Here is a 24,978-nt window from a genome sequence, read left to right as displayed (position 1 = left end):
CGAGAGCCCCCACGTGCGTGCAAAACCCCAGCGTCCTTTGGCAAGGCCCGGCTCTCTCCGCCCGGGGCGGCGAGAGCGGCACGGCTCCCCCAGAGCATCCTGGGACCGAGGGTCTCGCTCTCCCCATCCCAATCGAGGAGGTGAGGGGCCCCACCGGTCACCTGGGCCGAGGGGGACCTCGTGGTGACGCGGAAGTGGGCGCCTTCTGCTCCACTGGGGTCGATCGCCAAAGGGGCAAAGAGCCGTTTTCAGTTGGCATCTGTTGAAGGCATTGCCCACGGGCCCCCGACCCGGAGTACACGGATGCCCACCTGGAAGCATCGGCGCGCCCGCGGGATTGAGTTGGGGAGGGAGGGGGAAGGGAATCGGGGAGAGGGGCACCTCGACGATTTGGGGGGTGGGGAGAGGCCAGACCTCGGTCCTCGAAGACCACCCTCCTCCCTCCCGGACGTGGGGGTTTGCACGCGTGACTCTCGGCTTCGGCACCGAGCCCAGGAGGCGGACGGTCAAGGGGGACCGGGAAGACCAGGGAGACCTTCTCTGCCCAGCAACGACAACGCTCCCAGAAGCCCTTCCCACAGGGTGGGAGCTCACTGAAAAGGATCCAGGAGCAAGAGGCAAACATGTCAAACTAGATAGATATAGATATATATATATATATATATATATATACACACACATATATATATATATAAAACCAAAAACAACAATAATAATAATAATTATAATTATAAAGAGCTACACCAGTAATACAGGCCTGCCTAAATTGTACCAGTTAAGAAAGGAACCCCCAACGCGATTGATACGATTATAAACACCTTGTTATGACATAACGGCCTGTACAACAGACCCATAAAAATGATTTTTTTTAAAAAAAAAAAAGAAAGAAAAAAGCTATTTAGACAAAACGAGAAAATCCCCTTCCTATATTGGAATCGATAACCCACCTTAACTTGTCATCGTGACTGCTGGAAATGATAAGTAGTCCTTTCACTTGGGTTTGGTTGGTTTTTTTTGTTTTTTTTTTTTTTACATTTTTGGTTAGAAAGTTCTCCGATCCGTGAAGCGATCCTGAAAAGACAGTGTTTATTACAAAATTAGGCAAACGTCTGTCCCATCTTTCCATTCTTCCTGGTTGGTTGGTGGGGTTTTTTGTTGTTGTTGTTTTTTGGATGAGTGTGTGCACACGAGCGCGCGCGTGCGTGTGTGTGTGTGTGTGTGTGTGTGTTTTCTTTCTCTCCCTTGTCCCCAGCAACTCGGCGAGAGGAAGCCAATCACATTTTCAGTTTACAAACCCAGCTGGCGGGGGGGGGCCCCCACTGACCGCGGAGGGGCCGGCGAGCGGCGGGAGCGGCGGTCGGTCCGGCCCGGCCCGGGCCCCCCCCCGGCTCACTGTGCTTTGGAGGCAGTGGTGGTGGTGGCCGCGGTGGGCGCGGCGGCCCCGCTGGCCGAGGCCACCGTGAAGAGCGAGTTCTGGATGGACTCGGCGGAGGTGGAGGGGGCGTGGAGGCTGGCGACCGGGCCGGGGGTGGCCGCCGAGGCGGCCGCGGCCGAGACCAGGCTGACCGGGTTGCTGGTGAGCAGAGAGAGGTTCTGGGGGTTCAGGAAGAGCGGCGCCGTCACGATGTTGGGGGTCCCTCCGGCGTTGGCGAACACCAGGTTCCCGGTGGCGTCCAGTGATGTTATCGGAAGAGATCCGCCGGATGCGAGAGCTGGGGGGACGGGCCCCGAGGGGTGCGGGGTGGGGGGAGGGGGGCGGGAGAGGGACAGGGTTAGTACTCGGTGGGGGCGACCCCGGTGGGGGAGCCACGGGCATCCGGCCTCCTTCCCAGCCTCGACGCCACCTTCCACCCGGAACGTTAGGTCGCCGACCCGACGGCTGGCTTCCGGCGGAATCGGGGACCCCGGATGAGGGGGAGCCGAGCAGACGCCCCGGCGAACCCCCTCTCTTTCCCTCTTCCCCCTCAAGACGAGTGTTTCCCATCACCTTCCCTCTCTCCCTTCCGCGCCGTCTCTGCACTTGGATATGACCTTTCGCCACAACCTTCTACCCCACGCCACTTTTGGACATATCTATGAGTTATGCATTAGACTCCATTTACTGATAATACCGAGCCAGGGTCAGCGGCCCTCAGGTGGCCACAGAACTCGACCCCGGCCAGGAAAGCCGTTCTTACGGAGGGGTCCCTCCGTCCGTCTTGACTTTCGTATCCCCGGACCTGGCTAAGTGGGCATGTTGACCTAAGAGTGGGCCTTCTACCGGGGGGGGGGGGCGGGGAGGAGGGAAGCAGTGACAGTTCTGAAGCTGTGTGGCTTCAGGCCTTGGGTAAGCCTGCTCTCCCCTCTATCCTCTTCTCCCTCTCCCTTCTGCGTCGCCCTGACTCGCTCTCTTTATTCCTCCCTACTCCGAGCCCCACAGGGCTCTCGTCCGTATCTGTCGCTTATTTATTTCTCTTCACGTCTGTCTCCCCCTCTAGACCGTTAGCTCGTTGTGGACCGGGAACGAGTCCGTTTCTTGTAGTGAGCCCTCCCCGGGGCTTAGTACGGTGGTCCGCACGGGGCTCAACAGATACGACCGACCGACCGCCTCTCTAACCGAGAACCCAAAGCCGAGCTTCATTTTTCTCCCCGGGAAACCAAACGGCCGTGGCGGCCAGAAGCTGCACCGCCCCCCCCCCCCCCCCCCCGGGACGCGGTGCTCGGGAGGGACGCTGCGCCGGCCACCCTCCTCCGCCCCGGGGCCGCCGACCTCTCCCCTCCCCGATCCCCGGCTCCTCCTTCCCGCCTCCCGGCGCGTGCCCGCCTTCACGGGAGAGGTCGGGGTGGGCAGGGGACGGAGGAAAGGATTCAACTGACCTTGAATGGTTGCCAGTGTACTATTGCTCATCAGGGCTGGGCTGAGAGCGCCGCCTAGCGTCCCTGGATTGAGACTGAGTAAGGCACCTCTGCAATTCCAAGAGGGGACACAGAGTCAGGGGAAGGGTCCGTCACCACCGCGGAAGAGCGGGAGCTGAGGGGCCGGGGGCGGCTAGAAAGACCGAATTTCAAGAGAGCGCGACGGAGCCCTCCTCTTCGGTGCCACGTTCCCCCGCGGCCTCCCGGGGACCTCGCAGACGGACTGACCGCCCGGGTCCAGTTATGGCCGGTTCAAAGAGCTGGGGCCGCTGGAGGGTACCCGACTTCATCGAGGGATCCTTTAGGTCTAGGTTTTGAGGCGCTCAGTACAGTACTCTGCACACAGTTAAGCGCTCGATAAATACCACTGACCGATTGGTGCCCCTCGACCCCTATCTCCCTTCCCGCCACCTCCAGCTTCAAATCGGGAAGAAATTCCCGGCGTGAACCTCCGGCCACGGCCCATCCACCGGGACCCGGGACCGCCACCCTCGGCTAGACGTGCCCGAGGAGGTTTCGGGACGAGAGGGCCGGCGGGGCCATCTGGCTGGTGGCCCCTTTCATCTCACGGGGGCTGGGGGAGGGGGAAAAGGAGAGGAGGGGAGGGAGGGACGACTCCTTACCCAGCGGCAAACTGCGAGGGCGCCATCAGGCCTGGGCTGAGTCCCGCCGCAGCAGCCATGGCGGCGAGACTCGCGTTGGCGGGCAACTGTGCTGCGCCTTGCAGGGCGGCCGCCGCTGCCGTTTGCAACCCTGATGCCGTCACCATCACCTGGCTGGTCCCGAGAGGGGAGGACAAGGGGGCGGAGGTGGTCTGCGTTGTGCTGGTCTCGCTGGCGCCGGATGCCTCGGAGGCCGAGGCCGAGGGGGAGGGGCTCCGGGTGGGTGGCGTCGCCGCCGAGGGGGCCGGGGGGGGCCGTGGAAATCACCGTGGCCGGGGGGTTGGAGGCCGTTTCCGTGGGGCCTGAAAGGAGGAGTTGGGTTAGAACGGGGGAGCTGGGGGTCTGTGAAGCCCTGTCGCGGGCGGGGTGACGGGGAGAAGGAATCGAGTTCAATCAGCACAGCAGGACCCCTAATACATTCTCACTCTTCCTCGGGGTGGGGGTGGGGGGCGGGTTCATGTGTACCCCCTTTAAGACCTTAAGAAAGTCACCAAAAAGAATTCAGTAAGAGAGCCTTAAAATCAACCCACATCGGGACCCTGGCTTTGAATCTTCCCATGAGGAATGACGGAAAGGAGTTGGAGAACTTAAAAAAAATTAAATAAAAGCTTTCCTAGACCCTGTCCACCTGTTTGACCACAGGCCCCGTCCCTCACACGTGCCTCCCTCCCAATCCCACACCCACACTCCGCCTAAGGCTAGGGGCCCATGGCTGTTTAATATTAGTCCTGTTTCCATCCAGGATTTGCAAACTGTTTTCCATTTGATTTTCTCTGGGCATCCGTCTCTCCCCACGGCCTCCCTTCCCCCAGCCCCACCCTCCCCCATTCTGTGAGTCCCCCTGCATCACGCTTTGCACAGTGTAAACCACTTGAGGACAACCAAAATGTAGAATCCACCCCAAAACTCCACCCAAGCGTCGCCCACGGGTGCCAACTACTTTAACATCTCCTTAAACTAACATGCTTAAGCAGGCCTGACGACAAGGCTTCCACTTCTCTTCCCCAAAACTAAGTAAACAAGCAATTACAGGAGAAAAAGAACAAACAGATTTAGCAGATAGCCGAGGTGGAAGAAAACGGGGTAGGCATTCTCTCAGACAACTGGCCGGGGTCGGCGGGGGCGTAGAGAAGAGAACCCCAGCTGGGAAACCCTGAGGAGGTCTTCGTTCTGAGGGGTTTAACACAGTCCATGTCTGTGGGGCTCCTAGTCTTATTCCCCATTTTACAGATGAGGAAACTGAGGCACACAGAAATGAAGTAACTTGCCCAAGATCATACAGCAGGTCCCCGGACCCTGAAGTTGGGCTAAGCGAGGTTTTGTTGTATAGACTCTCCTCTCAGCTGTCTGTCTCTTTATGATTAATTGTGGTTCAGCACTGGATTCCCCCCACTCTGCCCCTCGCAATCACAGAAAATCTCTCTGGAACCTGCAGAGCTCTGGATCTCTCTGTGGTCTAAAATGGGAGGTTGAAATCGGGCTTTTTTTCTGTTTGTTTCTGTTTCTAAACGGCCTTGCTCCTGCTTTAAGCTCCTCTGGCAGGATAGGCTAATTCGCGACGCTGATTATTGCCAAAATGATGGACAGGTCCAATCGGCCATTTTAGAAATCATTTTGCGGTCGAGTGCACAAGCAATCGAACCAGGGAGGGCTCGCTCACTCGGTTGTGTCCAAATGAAAAAACTCCAAAATTAGAATCCTACAAGTCAGGAATTAAAATTGGAGGGGGGTGGGGGAGACTGCATGAAGTCAGCAGGGCAGAGGGGTCCCGCCCGCTTCCAGGGGCACCTAAGGTCCCGGGACCGAGAGGCTTCGTGGCCCAGGTCACGAACCGACGGCTCTGGGCCAACCGGAACCCCAGTTCCCGCCAGCCCAATCCCCGCCAAAAATCCACCCCAGAGCCGAGAACCCCAACGGGACAACAAAGCCAGTGGAAAAACCGCTCCGGCCCGTTCCTCGGTCAATTGCAGCCCCCGGCATCGCCCACAGGCTGAGACGTTTGGCTCCATTCACCCGGGGGGCCTCGGCTCTGTGGGACCACGGCGGCCGGAGAAAGGGGCCGCCCTCTTACCTGTGACAGAGAGGTTGGTCACGGCGGCGGCGCTGGTGAGGGGGAGGACCGGGTTGACTGTGAGGGTGGTTGCCGCGCTGCTTGTCACCAGGCTTGGAGTGGTTGCCACCTAGGGGGTGAGAACAGATGTGAGGTTCCCGGGAGTTGACGGGAGGGAAAACAATCCTGGACCAGCTGGTCTTTGCACCCTGGGCATTTAAAAAGAAAAGAAAAACATTCCAACAGCCTCATACGACGAGGATGGAAGTACCAACTCCTCGCCCGTCCGACGGCGGCGGGTAGCCCTATACTCTGGACCTTTCTGAAAAAAGCTGCTACAGGCAGGTATTCTTATTATTCCAAACAATCTGGGAGATTAGGGGTGGGGCTGGGGTGCGGGAGAAGGGAGAAGAAGGAAATGAAACGTCCCTGCTCAGGATTTTAATGACAGAAGCCCGGTCGAGGGCAGAGCGAAAGCCTTTGCTTCAATTCAACTCTCACGAACACCAGCCTCATCCAACCCGTTTCATCTCGGTGCGCCGGCCCCCTCCTCCTCCGGCCACCGGTAGCGACGCCCCCGACCCCCTCACCCCCTAGGCCGCGCTACTTTGATCTGAACCAAACACTTCAGTTCGCTTGACCAGAGCAACGCATGTGAGCTTTGAGTTGCCTCTGTTTTAAAGGACTCTCCCATCGAAACGCAGCCCGCAACAGAATGAATCGAGAAAACAAGCAGAATTCGAGTCGGACAGAAACGGTGCCGACACTAGATTAGGCCGGGGAAAATTACAGCCTGCGGGGGCAAAGGAGTTGCCACGATCTCTTCAGGGATGGCGGAACGAAACCCGTACTCTCACAAGTGCTCAGTACATGCTCTGTATAGAGTAAGTGCTCAATAAATACCATCGATCGACAGCACCGATCGAGAAGCAGCATAGTATAAGTGGATAGAGCGGGACCTGGGAGTCAGAAGGCCATGATGGGTTCTAATCCCGGTTCCCCCACTTGTCTGCTGTGTGACCTTGGGCAAGTCTCTTCACTTCTCTGTGCCTCAGTTTCCTCATCTATGAACAATGGAGATTAAGAGTGCGGGACCAATATGGGACAGGGACTATGTCCAACCTGGATAACTCGTGTTTACCCCAGGTGCTTAGAACAGTGCTTGGCATATAGTAAATGCTTAACAAGTACCACAAATATCATCATTATTATTATCATCTACTCAAACATATCCAGGCCCCTACTCACTCCTACAAAAGACAGGGAAAGAGTAGATATTTTCTTCAGGGAGTCACTAACTGTGGTGAGACACTGACAAGACTGAAACGGCTTTCAAATGGAAAGAGATGTTTTCCAGGCTTACGGAAACATTTCTGTTCTTAGCAAAAAAAAACCAATCCCAAGGATTTACCAGCGGATGCGGGGCGTCGCTAAGAGCAGACAAAGCGGAGGTGAATTGACATGCCCGAACTGCACTGGTCGCAGCAATTTTAGGTGGGAAGAATTTCCCCTGCCCCGCTGTTAACAAAGAAGGGGTGCGTTTATGGGGGGAGTGGTCCGGGGGGACCCCGTGGACCTCTCGCCCGCGTGGCTTACCAGGGAGGTCGGGCTGGGGAAAATTGCTTTGATAGGCGAGCTGCTGGTTCCACCGCTACTGGGTGGGTTGATCCTTTTCTCCTTCTGGCGCCGGTTGCAGAACCAGACGCGGATCACCTCCTTCTCCATGTTCAGCTGATCGGCGATCATGGTGATCTCGTCCGAGGTAGGCTTTTGATTCTGTGGGGGGGGGGGAGGGAGGGAGATGTGGGTTTTCAAAAGGACGCGGCACCTTCACGGCTGGAGAGACCCCGTAAGGCTGTCGCCATCTTAAGGGACGGAGGGGGCAGGGGAGAGTGGGGAGGGCGATTAAGACCAGGTTGCGAGTGACCGGATCTGACTGCTTCAATCCCCCAGGTGCCTCAAGAGAAGGATCAGAGAAATAAAGCCACGGGAAACTACCTCTTAAAAGATAACCTATCTCGCCATCGGAGAGAGGGCGAGGCCGTCTCACTTGGGCCGTCAGGGGTCTGACCTCATTCCCGTTTCCCAGCTTTGGGAAAGACGGAGATTCCGAGTGAAACTCTCGGCCCCGACAAAAGGCGGTGCTTAGACGTTCTACTCGACGTATGAAGATCGCCTCTGAACCGATGAATTTGCTATCTTTGACTCTCAGCTCTCACCTCTCCAATTTTCCTGGCCGGTTCTTAACCAAGACAGTGCGGGTCGGGAAGTGGCCGGGGGGAGCCCAATGGAGGGACTTTGAGGGAAGTCATCCAAATGTGACAAGTCCAGACTTTTTGGCATTCTGTCTTGCCCTAGCCACCCCGCCCCCTGCCAACACCAAGCCAAGGAACTCCTTACCTCCAGGAAACTCTTCTCTAAGGCCACACGGATGTTGGTCTCTATGCTTGTGCGTTTCTTCCTCCTCCGATTCAAGCCCTCGATTCCCATCCCCGGAGAATTCACGGCACTTGGGCTGGAGAGGGCTGAATCTGTTGAGAGGTTCTCTGGGAGGGAAAGCCAAAATGAGGAGCAAACCGACAGAGCTCGGCCGTTAACGCTCTCGGGTATTGATCTGGAGGCCAAGGGGTCAAAGGAGCGGGGGCGAAATTCGCTCCTTTCCCACTTTCCTGATCGGCTGGGGCTCCTTTCGGGTGGATACCCACGGTGGGCTTTGTGGAGAGTTAGGAACGCCCTCTACCCTCTCTGTTCTAGAGGAGCCTTCTGAAACAAACAGCTCGAAGCCAAAACACAACGTAGGGTGAAGCCATTAATTCGATCGTCTTCAATTGTCTTTACTGAGCACTTACTATCTGCAGAGCACTAAGCACTTGGAAAGTACAATCCATGAGGGGCGTGCAACTTTATGTCAGGTCTGCACCCCTTCTTGGAACTAGCTGGTGTGGCTTACCACCCAGAAAACCCGAGGATAAAGCCACCAGATTCCATCCCGATCCCACCTGTGGATGGCTTGAATCTGGAGACTCAAGGTGGATCGGGGAAATAAAGCTAAGGGAAATTACCTCCTAAAAGACAACCTATCTCGCCATCGGAGAGACGGTGATGCAGCCCTGACCTCATTCCCGTTTCCCAGCTTTGGGAAAGACAGAGATGCTGTCCTCTCCCAAGTGCTTAGCAGAGTGTTCTGCATACCTTCAGCACTCAATAAATATGACCGACTGATTGATGATAAGGACATCCGAATGAAACCCATTGGGACTACAGAGGTAAATCATGATGCTCCGTTTTCTTAAGACCCGAAGCCCGTGATAACCCTCACCATCCAGTGCAGTGCAAACTCTTCATGTGGGCTCAGAAATCTATGAACTAAAACTCCCCCAAAGCCACGGGAGAACTGCCCTGGTTAGCTGTTATGCTAGCCCAACTGCAGAGAATCCTAAAATGCTCTCCCTCTGAAAAAAACAATAGAGTGGGAAGGGATTGTTGATTCCCTCCTTCACCCACCTGCATCATTGAGCCACTTTTCTAGAAGTGGCTTTAACTTGCACATGTTCTTAAAGCTGAGGTTCAAGGCTTCAAAGCGAGAGATGGTTGTTTGGCTGAAGTCATTTCCATAGAGTTTGCCCATAGCGAGTCCAACATCACCCTGCACAAGACAGAGCAAAGAGGGGAGAGAGAGGGAGAGGGAAAAAGAGAGTGGCAGGGAGAGAGAGAGAGAGAGAGAGAGAGAGAAAAGGGGTGAGAGGAAGGGGGAGAGAGACAGAGAGTGAGAGGGAGGGAATAAGAGAGAAATGTCACTAACATTTATAGTCTTCCCTCTGGAAGTCCTAAAACATGAAGCCCGATGGCCATCAATATTGCGGGTAACAAGGACTGAGCCTGGTTTTCATACTCAAACTCCGCATTCCACGGTCTGTACAGATGGACAGCTAAAAAGATCGCTTTGCTAATCTCGAAAAAGATATTTGAGAACTCACAATGGAGGGGTTGGACCTGTTTCAGAAATGCTTTCAAAAAGCTAGAAATCGGGTCTCATCTGGCCAAACAGCAGGTCTCTGGATTGCCAGTTTCATCGGCTCAGCCAGTATGGCATCTATATTTTCAAACTAGACCTTGCAATTTTTTTAAGTGGTGTTTCTTCTGAGGAGCGTTTTTTTGAAAAATGGTATTTGTTAAGTACTTACTATGTGCCAAGCACCGTACTAACTGCTGCGGTAGATACAAGCAAATCAGGTTGGACACCGTCCATGTCTCACAGTGGGGCTCACAGTCTTAATCCCCATTTTTCAGATGAAGGGACTTTATTCCCCATTTTCCAGATGGGGAAAATGAAGTCCAGAGAAGTGAAGCCACTTGTCCCCGGTCACACGGCTCTGCCGGAATTAAAACCCAGCTCCTTCTGACTCTCGGGATCGTGCTTCTCGAAGGAACTCAATGTGAATACCACTAATCATCTCAGGTAACCGCAAAATCTGCCAGGGGGTGGGGGAAGGTTGGAGAATGGACAGCTTGTACGAGCCGGGGTCACGGTCGGCGCCAGAGGCAGATTCAGTAGCGTGGGCTCACCAGCCTAGGCAGCCTCCTGAGAAGTCAGTCAGGTGGGGGATTATCCAGACCTTTGCCTCCTCTTCCTCCCTTCGGCCACTTTATCATCCGCAGGCTGGCACATGCGTGAGGCGATGGGATGAAAATCTACTAGGGATGATGCCATCGGCTGCTTCTCTCCTCAAAAACGTTAAGGGGAAGAGGAGGTCGGCGTGGCCGGCTCCAAGAGAAAGGCTGGGGGTGGTTATGTGACCATTTCAGTTGCTCACGCTTTTCCTCGGCCCCATTTAGGAGGGGAAATCAGAGTGTGGTTGGCTGTAGATCGCCCGCCTCTCCCCCTCCCAATTAACCGAGAGTTCCTCGAGTACTCACTGCCTCCCGCCTCATTAGCTGCTTCGAAGTATTAGTCCGGCAGACAAGCTAATCTTCGTGGTAAGCATCACTACTCCTGCTCAACTGCTGGTTCCCTTCCCGCGCCAGGATCTCAAAGCATTAGTCCAAAAATTCTTACACTAGACCTCCTAAGCAGTCAAGTGGGTCAGTATTAGCAACCCAAACACGCAGGTGCAGCGGGAAGATGCAGGAAGAATGGGTTTCTTTTGGATTTTTCTTTTTAAGGACTTTTGAAAACTCAGAAGCCATATGCACCCCTTGGGCTATGTGGAAAACGAGAGCAAATTTTTCCAAGGAATGGAGACTTTTTTACATGAAATTAGTTCACCGGGTTAAAACGCTATTGTACAATCGGCTTAGGGTGTCCTTATCTTACTACACCCGTGATTCACAACAGGAGAAGGGGCCGGTCCACTTGCCACAAATTAAATCCCGGGGGGAGTTGGCTGGACTCGGTTAGCTCGCCAAAAAGAGAAAAGGAAAGGGGAATTTTATTATTGTTGTGGTTATGACTAATATTACGAACAATCAATATCATTAATATGAATGTAATAACGATATTAACTGTGGTATTTGTGAAGTGCTTACTATGTATCAAGCACCACTAAGAGCTGGGGTGGTTACAAGACAATCGGGTCTTACGCGAGGCTCACAGTTTAAGTAGGAGGAAGAGCACGTACTGAATCCTCGTTTAGCAGATGCGGGAACTGAGGCACAGAGACATGAAGTGACTCGCCTACGGACACACAGCAAATGGCAGAGCTGAGATTTGAAGCCAGGTCCTCTGTCTCCCAAGCCCAGACTCTTTCCACTAGGCCACAGTGCTTCCCTGCTGCTAAGAAAGGAGGCTAATCGATCATTCAAGCTGGAAGAAATGAAGCACTAGAAGCAGAGGCCTCGTCTGCTGTGTGACCCCGGGCAAGTCAGGTAACTTCTCTGGGCCTCGGTTCCTTCATCTGGATAATGGGGAATTCAATCCTCCTCCCTCTGACTTAGACGGTGAGCCTCACGTGGGACAGGGACTGTGTCCAAACCTGATTACCTCGTATCTATGCCGAGTTTTAGAGCAGGCACAGAGTAAGTGCTTAACAAGTACTGTTAAAAAAAAAATTCTTAATCTCCCCCTTTAGAGCAGAGAGGTCAAATGGCAAAGCCCTCAAGATCTTCACCCCATCGCCCTTCAACACAACCTTTTAAATGCTCACGCAGCTAGTGGTGTGTGACACCACTCTAGCTCCTCAGTCTCGGAGGGCGGCCTTAACGGGAAGCACGGTGGCCAGCCCGTGTCTGGGAGACAGAAGGGCCTGGGTTCTCATCCCGGCTCTGCCACTCGTCTGCAGTGGGACCCTGGATGAGTCACTTCCCTTCTCTGGGCCTCAGTTCCCTCACCTGTAAAACGGGCATTAAGACCGGACATCAAACGCGGGACGGGGGCTGTGTCCAATCTGATGAGCGCGTATCCACCCCAGCGCTCGGTACAGTGCTTGGGACCTAGTAAAGGCTTAAATACCATAAATAAAAAAAGGACCGTTTGGAGCCGCTGACTTCAAACGGCGCTTTTCGGCCCTGTAAGGGAAGCCACGTTAGCCCGAGCGAGCCCACAGAGAGGCCTGCTGGGTAGAAAGGGGAACCATTTCCGACCGACGAGGCCGTGGGGCCGGGCCGGGGGGAGTGTTTTACTTCGCCGCTGTTGTCTCTACGGGGATGAGAGGAGGGGTTGAGAAAAGGCTGCTCGGTCCTACCTGAGTGAATCCAAGTTTGATCCGTCTTTGTTTGAAAGTCTTGGCGAACTGTTCGAGTTCTTCAAGGTCACTGGGCTCCTCTAAGTTGGGAGGGTCGATTCGCTTTGGTGCAGCCTGGCTCTGGGGAAGGGTCTGAATTGGGGTTGCTGCTATTGTGCGGGTTGGGGTTGCTGGCTGTTGGAGAAGGGGACCAGAGGACCAAAAAATAATAATAATAATAAAAAAAAGACAGAGGCAGACAAACAAAAAGGAGAAACAGGTGCGCCATTAGAAACAAGGACATTTAATCTGCAGCCTATCGCTGATTCGGGGAGGGAGGGGGGCGCCTCCGCCCTCCGTTTCCCCTCTCCTAGGCCCGACCCGCTCCCAAGTCCCTTTGGTCCGACGGCAGTTTGGCCGTGGAAGTGCCGGCTGAGCTCCTCCCCGTCTCCGGCAGCGGGGCCGCCCGGGTCGGGCCCGGCTCGGTCACTTATCTGCTGGGTGACCTTGGGCAAGTCACTTCACCGGGCCTCGGTGACCTCATCGGGAAAACGGGGACCGAGACTGTGAGCCCCACGTGGGACGGGGACCGTGTCCAACCCGATTTGCTTCTATCCACCCCAGCGCTTAGTGTAGTGCCTGGCGCGTAGCAAGCGCTTAACAAACGCCGTAACGATCGAGCTCGGGGCGGGAAGGCTGACCTGCGAGGTGAGGGTGATGCTTGGCTGAGACTGCAGGAGGTTGGCTTGGCTTTGCTGAGGTAGTTGCGTTAAAAGATTCTGCGCTTGCAAGAGGCCTGCAGAGGACAGATACATTTTCCACGGATATTAGCTCGTTGCGGGTGGGGAACGTATCTCCCGACTCTAAGATACCGTCCTCGCCCAAAGGCTTAATACAGCGCTCGGGAAACGCTCAATGGATACCATCTTTCGACTTGAAAATCTGCCCTGCACAAAAAGCCAGGCTTTAGGGGAGAAACTAATATCCCACTGCCCCCCTACCCCATCCCACGCCCTGACTGTGATCGTGGAAGGCTTTAATGGGGCTAACAAATACCCGCTGAGGAGTGAAAAGTCAGGAGGGACTAAGAGGTATTTTACGTGTCATCGTGGCAAATGCAGAGGGCTGTGGAGAAAAAATATGAAATTCCCGCTAGGGTATAGTTACGTGTTTCTTCCTTTTCCCACTGTAAGCCCCACATTTCTGGCGCTAAAATCCACTCTTTCCTCTCCATCCAAACTGCTACCACGTTGATTCAGTCACTCATCCTATCCTGCCCGGATTACTGCATCAGCCTCCTGGTTGACCTCCCAGCCTCCTGTCTCTCCCCACTCCAGTCCATACTCCACCCCGCTGCCCGGATCATTTTTCTACAAAAACGTTCCGGGCACGTCCCCCCGCTCCTCAAAACCCCCCAGGGGTTGCCCACCCACCTCCGTATCAAACACAAACTCCTCTCCAATGGATTTAAAGCTCTCCATCCCCTTGCCCCCTCCTACCTCACCTATTGTCCTTCTACAACCCAGCCCGCAGACTTTGCTCCTCTCTTGCTAACCTTCTCACTGTGCCTCCATCTTTCCCGTCTCGCTGCCGACCCCTCGCCCACGTCCCGCCTCTGGCCTGGAACGCCCTCCCTCGTCTAATCCGACAGACAACCACCCTCCCCCTCTTCAAAGCCTTACTGGAGGCCCATCTCCTCCAAGAGGCCTTCCCGGTCTAAACCTCACTTTTCCTCATCTCCCAGTCCCTTCTGCATCGCCCTGACTTGCTCCCCTTTCTCTACCCGCCTCCCAGCCCCAAAGCACTAGTGTACAAATCTGTCATTTTATTTATCCCTTTGCTCTTTCCCTCTTCCAGCACCAAAGTACCTACCTACAGATCTGTTATTTTATTTGTATTGATGTCTGTCTCCCCCACTCTAGACTGTAAACCTGTTGCGGGCAGGGAATATGACTGTTTATTGTTGCACTGTCCTACCCCAGCCGCCAAGTACAGTGTTCTGCCCATAGTAAGAGCTCAATAAATATAATTGAATGAATGGATGAGATTCTACCTGCCTAGCTCCTCCATTCGACTGTAAACGCCGGAAGAGGGGAGGCGGCACCATTTATTCTAAGTGAACCATCCCAAGCAGCCTAAAACAGCGGCTGCCCAGTGTAGATCGATCCGTACTATGAAATTGGAGAATCCAAAAGAAACAAAAAAACGACAAAGAGACAAGCCGAAGTAGGCATACAAACGGCCTGGGGAGTGGTGCTTTCCTCTGTCTGAGTCAACTTTCATTCTTGGGTATAAATAGCTGTGGAAGGGATTATTAAAATTTACAATTTTTAAGGCCAAGCCCTTTGATGGGTATCTTCTCTTCTCCGATTCAAGTGACAAAAGAGTGAGGCGGACTGCCCCAGATGATAATTATTCCGATTAAAACATCTCTCCCCCAAACGTGACTATTCTGATTAAAACATTCCCCCCCGCCCCAGAGGATATTACCTTGATTAAAACATCTCTCCCCGTCTGCCCCCAATTACACTGTTTCGAATAAAACGTTTCTCCCCCACTGCCCCAAATGATATTATCCCGATAAAGATATTTCTCCCCTTCTAGACTGCAAGCTACGTGTGGTCAGGGACTATTTCCTCGAGCTCTGTTGCATTATTCTCTCCCTACCGTTTAGTTCAGTGCTCTGCCCACATAAACACTTAGTACTCTGCCCACATAAATGTTCGGTGGCTCCGTCACTTGTCTGCTGCGTGACCTTGGGCAAGTCATTTCACTTCTCTGGACCTCAGTTACCTAATCTGTAAAATGGGGATCGAGACCGGGAGCCCCACGAGGGGCAGGGACGGTGCCCAACCTGATTACCTTGTATCTACCCCAGCGCTTAATACAGTGGCTGGTACCTAGTAAGCGCTTCACAAACACCATCATCAGCATCAGTAGTAAATACCACTGATTGAGCCCTGATTTCTCCGATGAGACTCATCGGCAAACACACGCACCCTGGGAGCTCTCACTGCTAAAAGGTTCTTCAAAGTGGATTGGAGCTGTTCCTCGTAAATAGAGGGTTCTTGCTGCCATGGGCAACGTGAGGTAAAAGCTGGATCTTGGGGAAGGTGTGATTAAATCAGTTTCAGAGTGGTACCAATCAGCCCAAATTGCCCTTCGAGTCAGATTCGGAGAGACCTGAAAAATCGGTCCCCCCTAGTTGGTAGTCATTTTTGGAGCGGCCGAGTCGGACGGTAAAAGTCTGTGCCAAGTCAACGACCGAAACCAACGAGCTTCACGGGGCACCGGAGGCCCATGGAACGCTCCCTTTGAGGACAATCGGGGCAAAAAGAGAGCTGGCCTAGGGAAGCTTGGGGTCTCTCTCCGGCTCCCCTGCACACCCCCCATGTCCTCACCGGGGCCAACTCTCTTCAGCCATTCTTCCTGCCGCGGGTTTCCACCCACCCACACTGCCAACTCCATCCACTCCCTATCGTTTGATGGAGTCCCGGGCCCGGACGGCGAATTTAACCGCACAAAGGCCGCGTGCTCGGGCTTAGTCAGTGATGAGGCTCTTAGCTGCTCCAGAGAGATGGCTTGGGGGGATGCTTCTTCACTTCTGAAAGTGGATGCTTCCCCTCTGGCCACAAACACCTGTAGCCCCTTCCCCAGGTGCTAAGTGGTATTTCGATCCAAATCTAAACCGCCTGGCATCCGGACGGGCCCTTCGGCCGCTCAGAGGGAAGGGGGGAGAGAGGAGGCCGTGGCTCTCCGGGCCGGGACCGGTCCGGTCCTCCGGGCCGCGCTCACCCTGCTGCCCCTGTGGGGTCTGCGAGATGATGAACTGGGCTGGTTGTAAGTTGGTGGTCGGATGCACCAGGACGAACTGCTGCAGGTTGAGATTCTGTTGTTGCAGCTGCTGCAGCTGCTGCAGGTCCTGAAAGACGAAACAGATGCGAGGTTCAGTCATTCGTTCGTTCAATCGGATTTACTGAGCGCTCACTGCGTGCAGAACGCCGGACGAAGCCCTTGGGAGAATACAAGAGAAAAATAGGCAGACACATTCCCTGTCCACGATGAGCTTACAGTCTAGAGGGGGAGACAGACATGAATAGAAATGAAAAAAGAAATGACAGATGTAGACATTAATGCTGTGGGGCTGGGGGGTGGGGGTGGAATGAATAAAGGGAGCGAGTCAGGGCGACATAGGAGGGAGTGGGAGAAGAGGAAAGGAGGGCTTAGTCAGGGAAGGGGGTCACAGGGGAGATGTGCTTTTAATAAGGCTTTGACCGTGTGGGGAGCGTGAGGCTGAATCAATTGATCAACCAGTGGTATTTATGGAGCGCTTACTATGTGCTGCACCCTTGGGAGAGCACAATACAACAGAATTAGCAAAAACATTCCCTGTCCATAACGAGTTTCCAGTCTAGATGTCAGGGCTTTCCCTGCAAGCTGGTAAAATTCACTGAGAGCCCACCTTGAACCCAAAAGGCCTGGGGGAGGGATTAAAATTCACTTGGAGCCCAAAACCAGAAGGTTACGCTCATTAGAGATTTCTCCTGTCCTTCCAGAAATTCCAGTGCTCTCTAGCTTATCTTGCATCAACGACTGATCCACGCACCTATCGAAATCTGTCACCTGCCCGCATCTTCATCGATGCGTTGACTAGTATCGTGGAAGAAATGAAAAAGATATGGAGTAAACTTCCAATCCCATATAAAATGAAAACACACCCAGGAGAGGTCTGGGCCGCCAGGTTATTTAGCATTTAGAAGAACGAGGTGCGGGCGGATGATTGGAATTTAATGATTTTAATTTTTTTTTAAATGGAATTGGTTAAGTGTTTACTATGTGCCAAGGACTAAACTAAGCTCTGGGGTGGATATGAGATCATCAGGTTGGACACGGTCCCTGTCCCACGTGGGGGTGCTTACAGTCGAAAAAGGAGGGAATAGGATTTAATCCCCATTTTTCAGATGCGGAAACTGAGGCACAGAGAAGTTAAGGGGCTTGCCCAAGGCCAGAGAGCAGACAAGGGGAGGAGCCACAATTAGAACCCAGGTTTTCTGACTTTCAAGCCTTTGCTCCTGCCACTAATTTTCCTGAAAATGCTGATGAAAATGTACCATGCTGCTCCATGATTAAAAAAGTGAATGGGTCAGATATTTGAAAAATAGGCTATCTTCGTAACTGGATAAGTGGCAAATCTAAGCTCATGCTTTATCGTTTTCTTCCTGTGCCACCCATATCATCTGATGAACAGTGGAGAGATGTAGGCTTTGGGCTAGAGAGAGGGAAATCAAGTCCGGTACATGTCAGAGGAATGGAGAGAGTCTAAGACTCTTTGACTCTGTGGGCACAAACCACCAGCCCACAGCCTCAAGCCTCACTGGGCGTCAGAAGACCTTGGGCTCTAATCCCAACTCCTCCACTTGTCTTCTGGGTGACCTTGAGCAAGTCATTTCACTTCTCCGGGCCTCAGTTCCCTCATCTGGTAAATGGGGATTTAATATCTGTTCTCCCTCCTATTTAAACTGTGAGTCCCACGTGGAACGGGGACTGTGCCCAACCTCACTATCCCGAGTCTATCCCAGTGCTTAGAACAGTGCGTAACACGTAGTGAGCGCTCAACAAATACCATTTGATAGGAGAAAACTACTCGGGAGTATGCGTCAGATAAGAGATCGAACGGTGATTCGTGAAGCGAGGCCTGGGGGTTCGGAAGACCTGGGCTCTATTTCCGGCTCTGCCACTTGCCTGCTGGGGACCCTGTGAACTTCGCCGTGCCTCATCTGTAAAACGGAGATTCGACTCCTGTTCTCCCTCCCACGTAGGACGGGGAACCGGGTCCGACCCGACCATCTCGTCTCCGTCTGCCCGGGCTCGGTACAAAGTGCTTGCCACGGAGTCAGCGCGTACCGAACACCGCAATTCTTCTTCACAATTTGCCGTTTCCAGGGAAGTTGGCTATTTCGGCGCCACGCTGACCTCCTCGACTCAGGAGGGCGAGGGGGGCGCCAGCTCGCACCCCCAGCGGTGGCAAGGGGCCAAGGCCGGTCCCCCTCAATCGGGGCCCCCGTACCCACACACCTTTCGCCGCTCACTGTGCAATCTGGATGGGCTGAGAGAGGGGGATCTGGGTCATGGGCGTGGCGGCGGAGGCGGAGATGGTGGCCCCGGCGGCGCTGTGCTGTTGGCTGGCCGAGTGCTGGACGGCGGCCGCCAGCAGCTGGGCCTGGGCCTGTTGGAGCAGGAGCTGCTGCTGGGCCGGCGTCAGGGTCAGCTGGACACGGAAGCAGAACAAACGGGTCAGCGCGGCCGGCCGGGGCCGGCCTTCCGCTCCGTCACGCGCGGGGACCAGATGTGAGTGGCGCTAGGCCTGGGCTGCGGGACCCACCCTGTCCGCGCCCAGACTTAACCGGGTCATCGCCGACGGGCAAGCTTGCCCGGGAAGCTGACGACGCGAGCAGAACCCACCGGTCTCACGGGTCCCTCGAGAGGGGACTTAATACAAAAGACAAAACCCATAAAACCAATCCGGTCCCTCCAGGATAGAAGAAGAAGGTCTCCCCGCCAACAGAATGGCCGCTCACTGGCCAGATGAATGCGGGATGTGGTCGCTGAGGGAACCGATAAAGCCCCGGCTCCTTGAAAGCGGCCCCGGTCTGGGCTAGATCCCCCCCACTCCCCCACAAACAACCCGGATTGCGGCCGCGAGGGTGGTGAGGAATGGGAGTTCGGTCTAATCTCCCTCCAGAGATTTCCCGGAACAAGGTCTGTTTCCCTCATGGCTCGACGGATGGAATTGGCATCCATTCACATCCTTTCTCCGACATCCCCTTTATCTCTGGGAAACAGGTGGCGCTGGCCTCCCTCTTGACACGCGAATGAACCCCGATGCCCAGTTCTAAGAAAATCCCCATCTTCACAGACCCGGAGCCCCATGCGCCTCTAACCACTACGGGCAGGCACCAGTCAAGCAAAACGTAAATAATCCAAAAGGGGAAATCTGTTTAGAGGGGATCTGGGCCGGCTTTCTCGAGGCAGTGAATTGAAAATGCGCTTTTTAAAGGCGGCGAGATGAAGCCGATCTCTCCGGCCCGGACCACGGAAACCACGGCCGAGTCTGGCCTCCGTGAAGCCTCCGCGGTGAACGGAACCAAGGCCCGGAGCCGACGACTGAATGAGCAGTGACATCGGTGGGGGGCGGGGGAAATTAAGTGAATTATCCGTCCCTGTCCGAGTTCCCTTTCCCCCACCATCTGGACAGAAGAAACCCAACAGAAATCACCCGGCCGAGAAACCCGATTCACCCTCGAATCTGTCCCGTGCGTTTTGTCGTAACCTGCTGCGACCGTGGCGCCCCTATAAATCACCTTCCTCTCCCAACTCAAACCTTCCCAGAAGGATAAGAGCGTCGTCATCGATGGTATTTACTGAGCGCTTACTGCGTGCACAGCGCTGCGCTAAGCGCTTGGTACGGATAGGGGCGGTAGATGGGCTGGAGGAACTGGTCCCTCTAAAGTCTAAGCAAAGAGATACATGGCATGACCTGGGCTCTGATCGGTGGTATTTACTGAGTGCTTACTGTGTGCAGAGCGCTGCGCTAAGCGCTCAGGAAAGGATAATTCAAGAGCTGGCAGACACGTTATAGCTTAGAGGGAGTGTTCCCGGTTCTTTGACTTGTACCCCGCCGTGAAGTTGGCGATGCCGAATTAGCAACTTGGACCAATTTTCCGAACCTACTGGTCTCAGATCGGATTAACGATTTGCCCGTGGGCTGAAGAGGGAGTTGAAGTGGGGAAGCCAGGAGGAGGGGGAGCTAAAAGCCGGGAGTATAGAAGGACCTGGGTTCTAATCCCAGCTCCTCCACTTGTCTGCTCGGTGACCCTGGGCAAGTCACTTCCTTCTCCACGCCTCAGTTCCCTCATCTGTAAAATGAGGATTAAGACTGTGAGTCCCATGGGGGACAAGACCGTGTCCCATTCAATCATTTCCTATCTACCCCAGCGCTTAGAACGGTGCCTGGCACAGAGTAATCGCTGAACAAACACCACGATTATTATTATTAGCCCCCAAGCCGAACCTCTGCAATCGGCGCGAGAGAGGCGGCGAAAACTCCCCCAGAGAGAGGACCGCTCGGGACCAAATTCTTCTTCCGTCAGGGTGGCGGCTCTCCTTTAAAGAGCGCCATTTGCAACCGCGTTCCCACCAGGTGGGATGAACCGTTTTCATCAGGATGCTGGGGAGGAGCCTTGCCGACAATCCTCTCGGGAAGCCTTACCCCGGTGATCTGTCCTCCGGCCAACATCAGCTGGGTCTGGGGGATGGCTGCCTGCACCGAAGGCTGCTGGGAAGGCTGGCTTGGCTGCTGGGAGTCCCCAGATTCTTCATTAGATTTGGACTAAGAAAAAGGAAAAAAAAAACAAGGAATGATAACTCTGTTTAGTCTAAAATGGATAACAAATGTCTACACAGATACCGTCATCTCGTTGCGGCAGATTAAAATCTGGGGTCGTTAAAAAAAAAACTGGAGCCCCACAGTCCTGTTATAGGCACCGGTACGGCTAATGCGATTGGAGATCTTTCCTGTTACGTCTTCTATATATCGGAACTATTTTTTAATTCCCTCTCTCGCCCTCTCAAAAAAAAAAAATCAAAATCAAAGCTGTAACTATTCATTCAATAGTATTTATCGAGCGCTTACTATGTGCAGAGCACCGTACTAAGCGCTTTCCGTATTCAACAGGAAAAAAGAAGAAAAAAAGGGTTTGGTCCTCCACGAATCCCTAAAACTTAATCCCCATCTAAAGTCCTGAGTGATGGAAACGAGAAAGAGCAGAGAGGATTCTCTCCACGAAGTCGCCTCTGCACCGAGCATCGCCACATCATCACCGGTTTCAAACGCCTTTAAATACCCTCTTCGAAAAACGTTTCAGCCTACCCGCACACTCCCGTCCCGGTGACTTTGGGGAACTTTTAAATCGCATGTTTCTGATTCAATAGAAAAAAGCTTCAAAGAGAAGAAGAGAAGAAAATACTGCATCCAAAAGGGAGAGGGAAGGAGAGCGAGGCAGCACGCAGATAGGCACCGGAAAGGAATGCAGACACATTTTCTGGTAATTAAAACTCATTAGTTATGCAGAGCATTAAAATTCTGCATCGATTTGCATATTTCCCACCACCTGTTTTGGGGACTGCAGAACCGGCTAATTACCATAAAGGCTCTGATTAATTCTGCCAGTCATCGAGAGATAATTACAGTGCAGGACTGTAAACATTCGGCACTGGAGAGCCAGCCTGTTGGCCAACATCTCTCTCGGGGGATGAAAGTTTACCATGGCAACCGGGCGATTTTTCTGCCTCCTCCTCCTCTTCTCTCGCTCGTCGCTATCGCCCCGGTCCTTCCCACTGCAACGGTCCCCCGCAATACTGGGTCCATGTTCCACTGGAGGTCGTGGCTGACCCCCTCACGGTCGTCTCCCCCCTTTCTCTCTGTCATTCCCACAGTCAATCGATCGACCGTATTTATTGAGCTTGGGCAGGGAACCGTACTAAGCGCTCGGGAGAACCCAACACAACCGAGTTGGTTGCCGGGTTCCCTGCCCACAACAAGCTTCCAGTCTACAATCTCCATTCTCCCTCCCATCCCCGCAGCGCATACGTATATATCCGTAATTTATCTATCGACATTTTTTTACATTAATGTCGGTCTCCCCCTATAGAATGTGAGCTCGTTGTGGGCAGGAACGAGTCTGCCTGTCGGTTTATTTTAATCTCCCAAGCGCTTAGTACAGTGCTTCGCACACAGTAGGCGCGGAATAAATACGATCGAATGAATGAACCATTCTCCAACACTCCCTCCGGGGTTGGCCCAGTCATCACCATCATTAATGGTATTTACCGAGCGCTTCCTGTGTCCAGAGGTTGGGAGAGACCCATACAACGGAGTTGGTAGACACGCTCCCCGCCCACAACGAGCTGACAGTCTAGAGGACGCGAGGGCGGGCGGCAGTTGAGGAAACTGAGGCCCAGAGAAGTGGAGCGACTCGGTTACCCCCGGGACGACGGCGGAACGACGACGGCTGCGGGCCGGCTGGCGGCCCTCCGTTTGGCGGCTTCGGCCCGCGCGACCGCCATCCGTTGTCCCGGCCCGGGCCTTACCTGATGGAGGTGTCCGAGGAAGGCCTGGGCGTGCGCTGACGAGATGGCCCCTCCCACCGGCACCGGCTGCTTCTGAAAGTCCAGCCCGTTTGTCTGGGTGCCTGCAATGCCGGAGACAGAAGACGTTATCCTGTCTGCGTGGCACCAACCGCCTGAAACAGGACCGGGCGTTAGCCTCTGGTGGCATCGTGGCGGCACTTCGGCGCCGACTCAGTCAGGCAATCCTATTTATTGAGCGCTTACTGTGCAGAGCACCGGACTGAGCGCTTAGGAGAGGACGGCACAGCGATAGAACACACACATTCCCTGCCCACGACAAGCTCACGGTCTAGGGTCAGACACTGTTCTAAGTGCTGGGGGAGAAATAAGACCAGCAGGCCGGACCTGGACCCTGTCCCACCTGGGGCTCACAGTGTGAGTGGGAAGACCGGACGCGACATTTTGAGGCCGCTAGGATAATTCCAATTACTACTATGGTACTCGTTAAGTGCTTTATTACTACTAATATTAAGAATTGTGGTATCTGTTAAGCGCTTACCACGTGCCAGGCACCGTACTATACCACACGTTATATCTCGTACACTAAAATTATTCATCCAGTCACGTCTCCTCCCGCTATAGCTGTGGCCACTTCCTGTTATCTCCTCATCCCGCCTCCGGCACTGGCTATTTGGAAGTCATTCTGGTTTGTCATCGTCAAGTCATCTTGGTTTGGTTTGAGAAGCGCAGCGGCTACAGTCCGGGCCTGGCAGATAGAGGGTCACGGGTTCTAATCCCGGCTCCGCCACTTTGCCGGGTGACCCTGGGCGAGTCACTTCTCTGGGCCTCGGTTCCCTCATCTGGAAAATGTGGATGAGATTGCGAGCCCCGTGTGGGACAGGGACTGTGCCCAACCCCATTCGCTTGCATTCCCCCCAGTGCTTAGTACAGTGCCTGGCACATAGTAAGCGCTTAACAAATTTCACTGCCATTATTGTCTCCCCTATTGGACTGTAAACCTCTTGAGGGCAGGGGATGTGCAGTGGTTAGGGCTCATAAAGGAGCTCAGTTTTAGACAATGTACTGGAAGCTCCTTGTAGGCAGGGAGCTTACAGGCCACTGTGGAATCGTCCTCCCCCAAGTGCTTAGTGTAGCGTTCTGCACCCAGTAAGCGCTCAATAAATACCAGTAATGAGGACGGTGAGCCGAGGATTAACAGGATTCGGAGTGAAAGTCTCGCTGGAGTTTGACGCCATTTTCTGCCCAATGAGAAGAATCCCAAAGCGACGACATAATCGACATCCGAGCCCGAAAGTCCTGGCGACTTTCAGCGACCAGATGGGCCATCTTGCAAATCCGACGGCTCTTCGTGGCCAGGGGACGTGTCCGCCAACTGTGCTGTACTGAACGCTCTCAAGCCCTTAGTATAGCTCTCTGCACACCGTAGGCGCTCAGTAGATACCACCGATGGATCCAAGTGAGGTTATAACGCCCTAGTCTTCCAAAGCCAGGAGTTACAAATTCTCCTCCTTCCGCTCCTCAACAGTCGGTCAATCTCGTATTTCCCGAGCATTTGCTGTGTGCACAGCATTGCGCTAAGCACTTGGGAGAGTCCGCTCTACCGGAGCTGGCCCGCGTGTTCCCTGCCCCATCCCAAATTAATACATGAATTCGCAAAGCGCCTCGAAATGAATAGGTTTCTACGAAGTAGGCTATTGGGAAAGATCACACAGTATGAAATAGCTTTTAAATGGCAGCACTTCACAGCTTTATCCACAGCAGATATTTGTAACAACTTCTTTTTTTTTTTATGCCCCCCGCTCTTCTCAATTCCATTAAAGGTAAGGCGGCCCTAATAGAAGCATCATCCTCCCTCTTTATTGCGGAAACCAATCTTCTAAGGACAAATCTGTGTGCCAAAAGGAACCGGGCCTTTTCGTTCCCAGGCAGATGGATGGTTCCTTAAAAGGAGAAGCGGTGTGGCCTAATGGAAAGCGCCCGGGCCTGGGAGACGGCGGGGCCCTGGCTTCGAATTGCGGCTCCACCGCTTAGGCGTCGTGTGACCCTGGGCAAGTCACTTGTCCTCTCTGTGCCTCAGCTGCCTTATCTGCAAAATGGGGAGTCAATCCCTGTCCTCTGTCCTACTTGGATTGGGAGCTCCGCGTGGGACAACCGGATAACCCTTTAATCTACCCCAGCGCTTAGAACAGTGCTTGGCACAAGGAAAGCGCTTATCAAATACCATCATCATCATCATTAGTAGTAGTAGCAGTAATAATAATAAGAGCCCACATTTACACAGCCACAATAGTATTACTCGGTGAGAAAATCACTTTGGGAGAAGCAGCACGGCCTAGTGGATCAAGCCCGGGCCTGGGAGTCAGAAGGACCTGTGTCCTAATCCTGACCCCCGCCACTCTTCTGCTGTGTGACCTTGGGCCAGCCCCATCACCTCTCTGTGCCTCAGTTACCTCTCCAGGAAAATGGGGATTAAGACTGCGGGTAACCTGTAACTACCCCAGCGCTTAGTACAGTGCCTGGCATGTAGTAAGTGCTTAACAGCTACCATTTTTTAAAAAAAAAA

General features: G+C 53.8%; 1 protein-coding gene across 1 annotated transcript in view; it reads right to left on the bottom strand.

Annotated features, from left to right (window-relative positions):
* Positions 1 to 1,017: 1,017 nt before the first annotated feature.
* Positions 1,018 to 24,978, bottom strand: part of POU2F1 (POU class 2 homeobox 1) — a 58,954-nt gene continuing 34,993 nt past the window's right edge. Inside the window, 14 exon segments of the mRNA XM_039914380.1 lie at positions 1,018 to 1,712; positions 2,857 to 2,945; positions 3,519 to 3,808; positions 3,810 to 3,859; positions 5,629 to 5,737; positions 7,204 to 7,383; positions 8,008 to 8,153; positions 9,112 to 9,253; positions 12,288 to 12,461; positions 12,968 to 13,062; positions 16,062 to 16,188; positions 18,340 to 18,534; positions 20,536 to 20,655; positions 22,416 to 22,516. Coding sequence (XP_039770314.1) covers positions 1,390 to 1,712; positions 2,857 to 2,945; positions 3,519 to 3,808; positions 3,810 to 3,859; positions 5,629 to 5,737; positions 7,204 to 7,383; positions 8,008 to 8,153; positions 9,112 to 9,253; positions 12,288 to 12,461; positions 12,968 to 13,062; positions 16,062 to 16,188; positions 18,340 to 18,534; positions 20,536 to 20,655; positions 22,416 to 22,516 — 2,141 coding nt within the window. The 3' untranslated portion in view covers positions 1,018 to 1,389.

Source organism: Ornithorhynchus anatinus, chromosome 16 (assembly GCF_004115215.2).
Source record: "Ornithorhynchus anatinus isolate Pmale09 chromosome 16, mOrnAna1.pri.v4, whole genome shotgun sequence".
NCBI lineage: Eukaryota > Metazoa > Chordata > Mammalia > Monotremata > Ornithorhynchidae > Ornithorhynchus > Ornithorhynchus anatinus.
The sequence above is the reverse complement of the archived record's forward strand: the minus strand, read 5'-3'. Positions and strand labels throughout refer to the sequence as shown.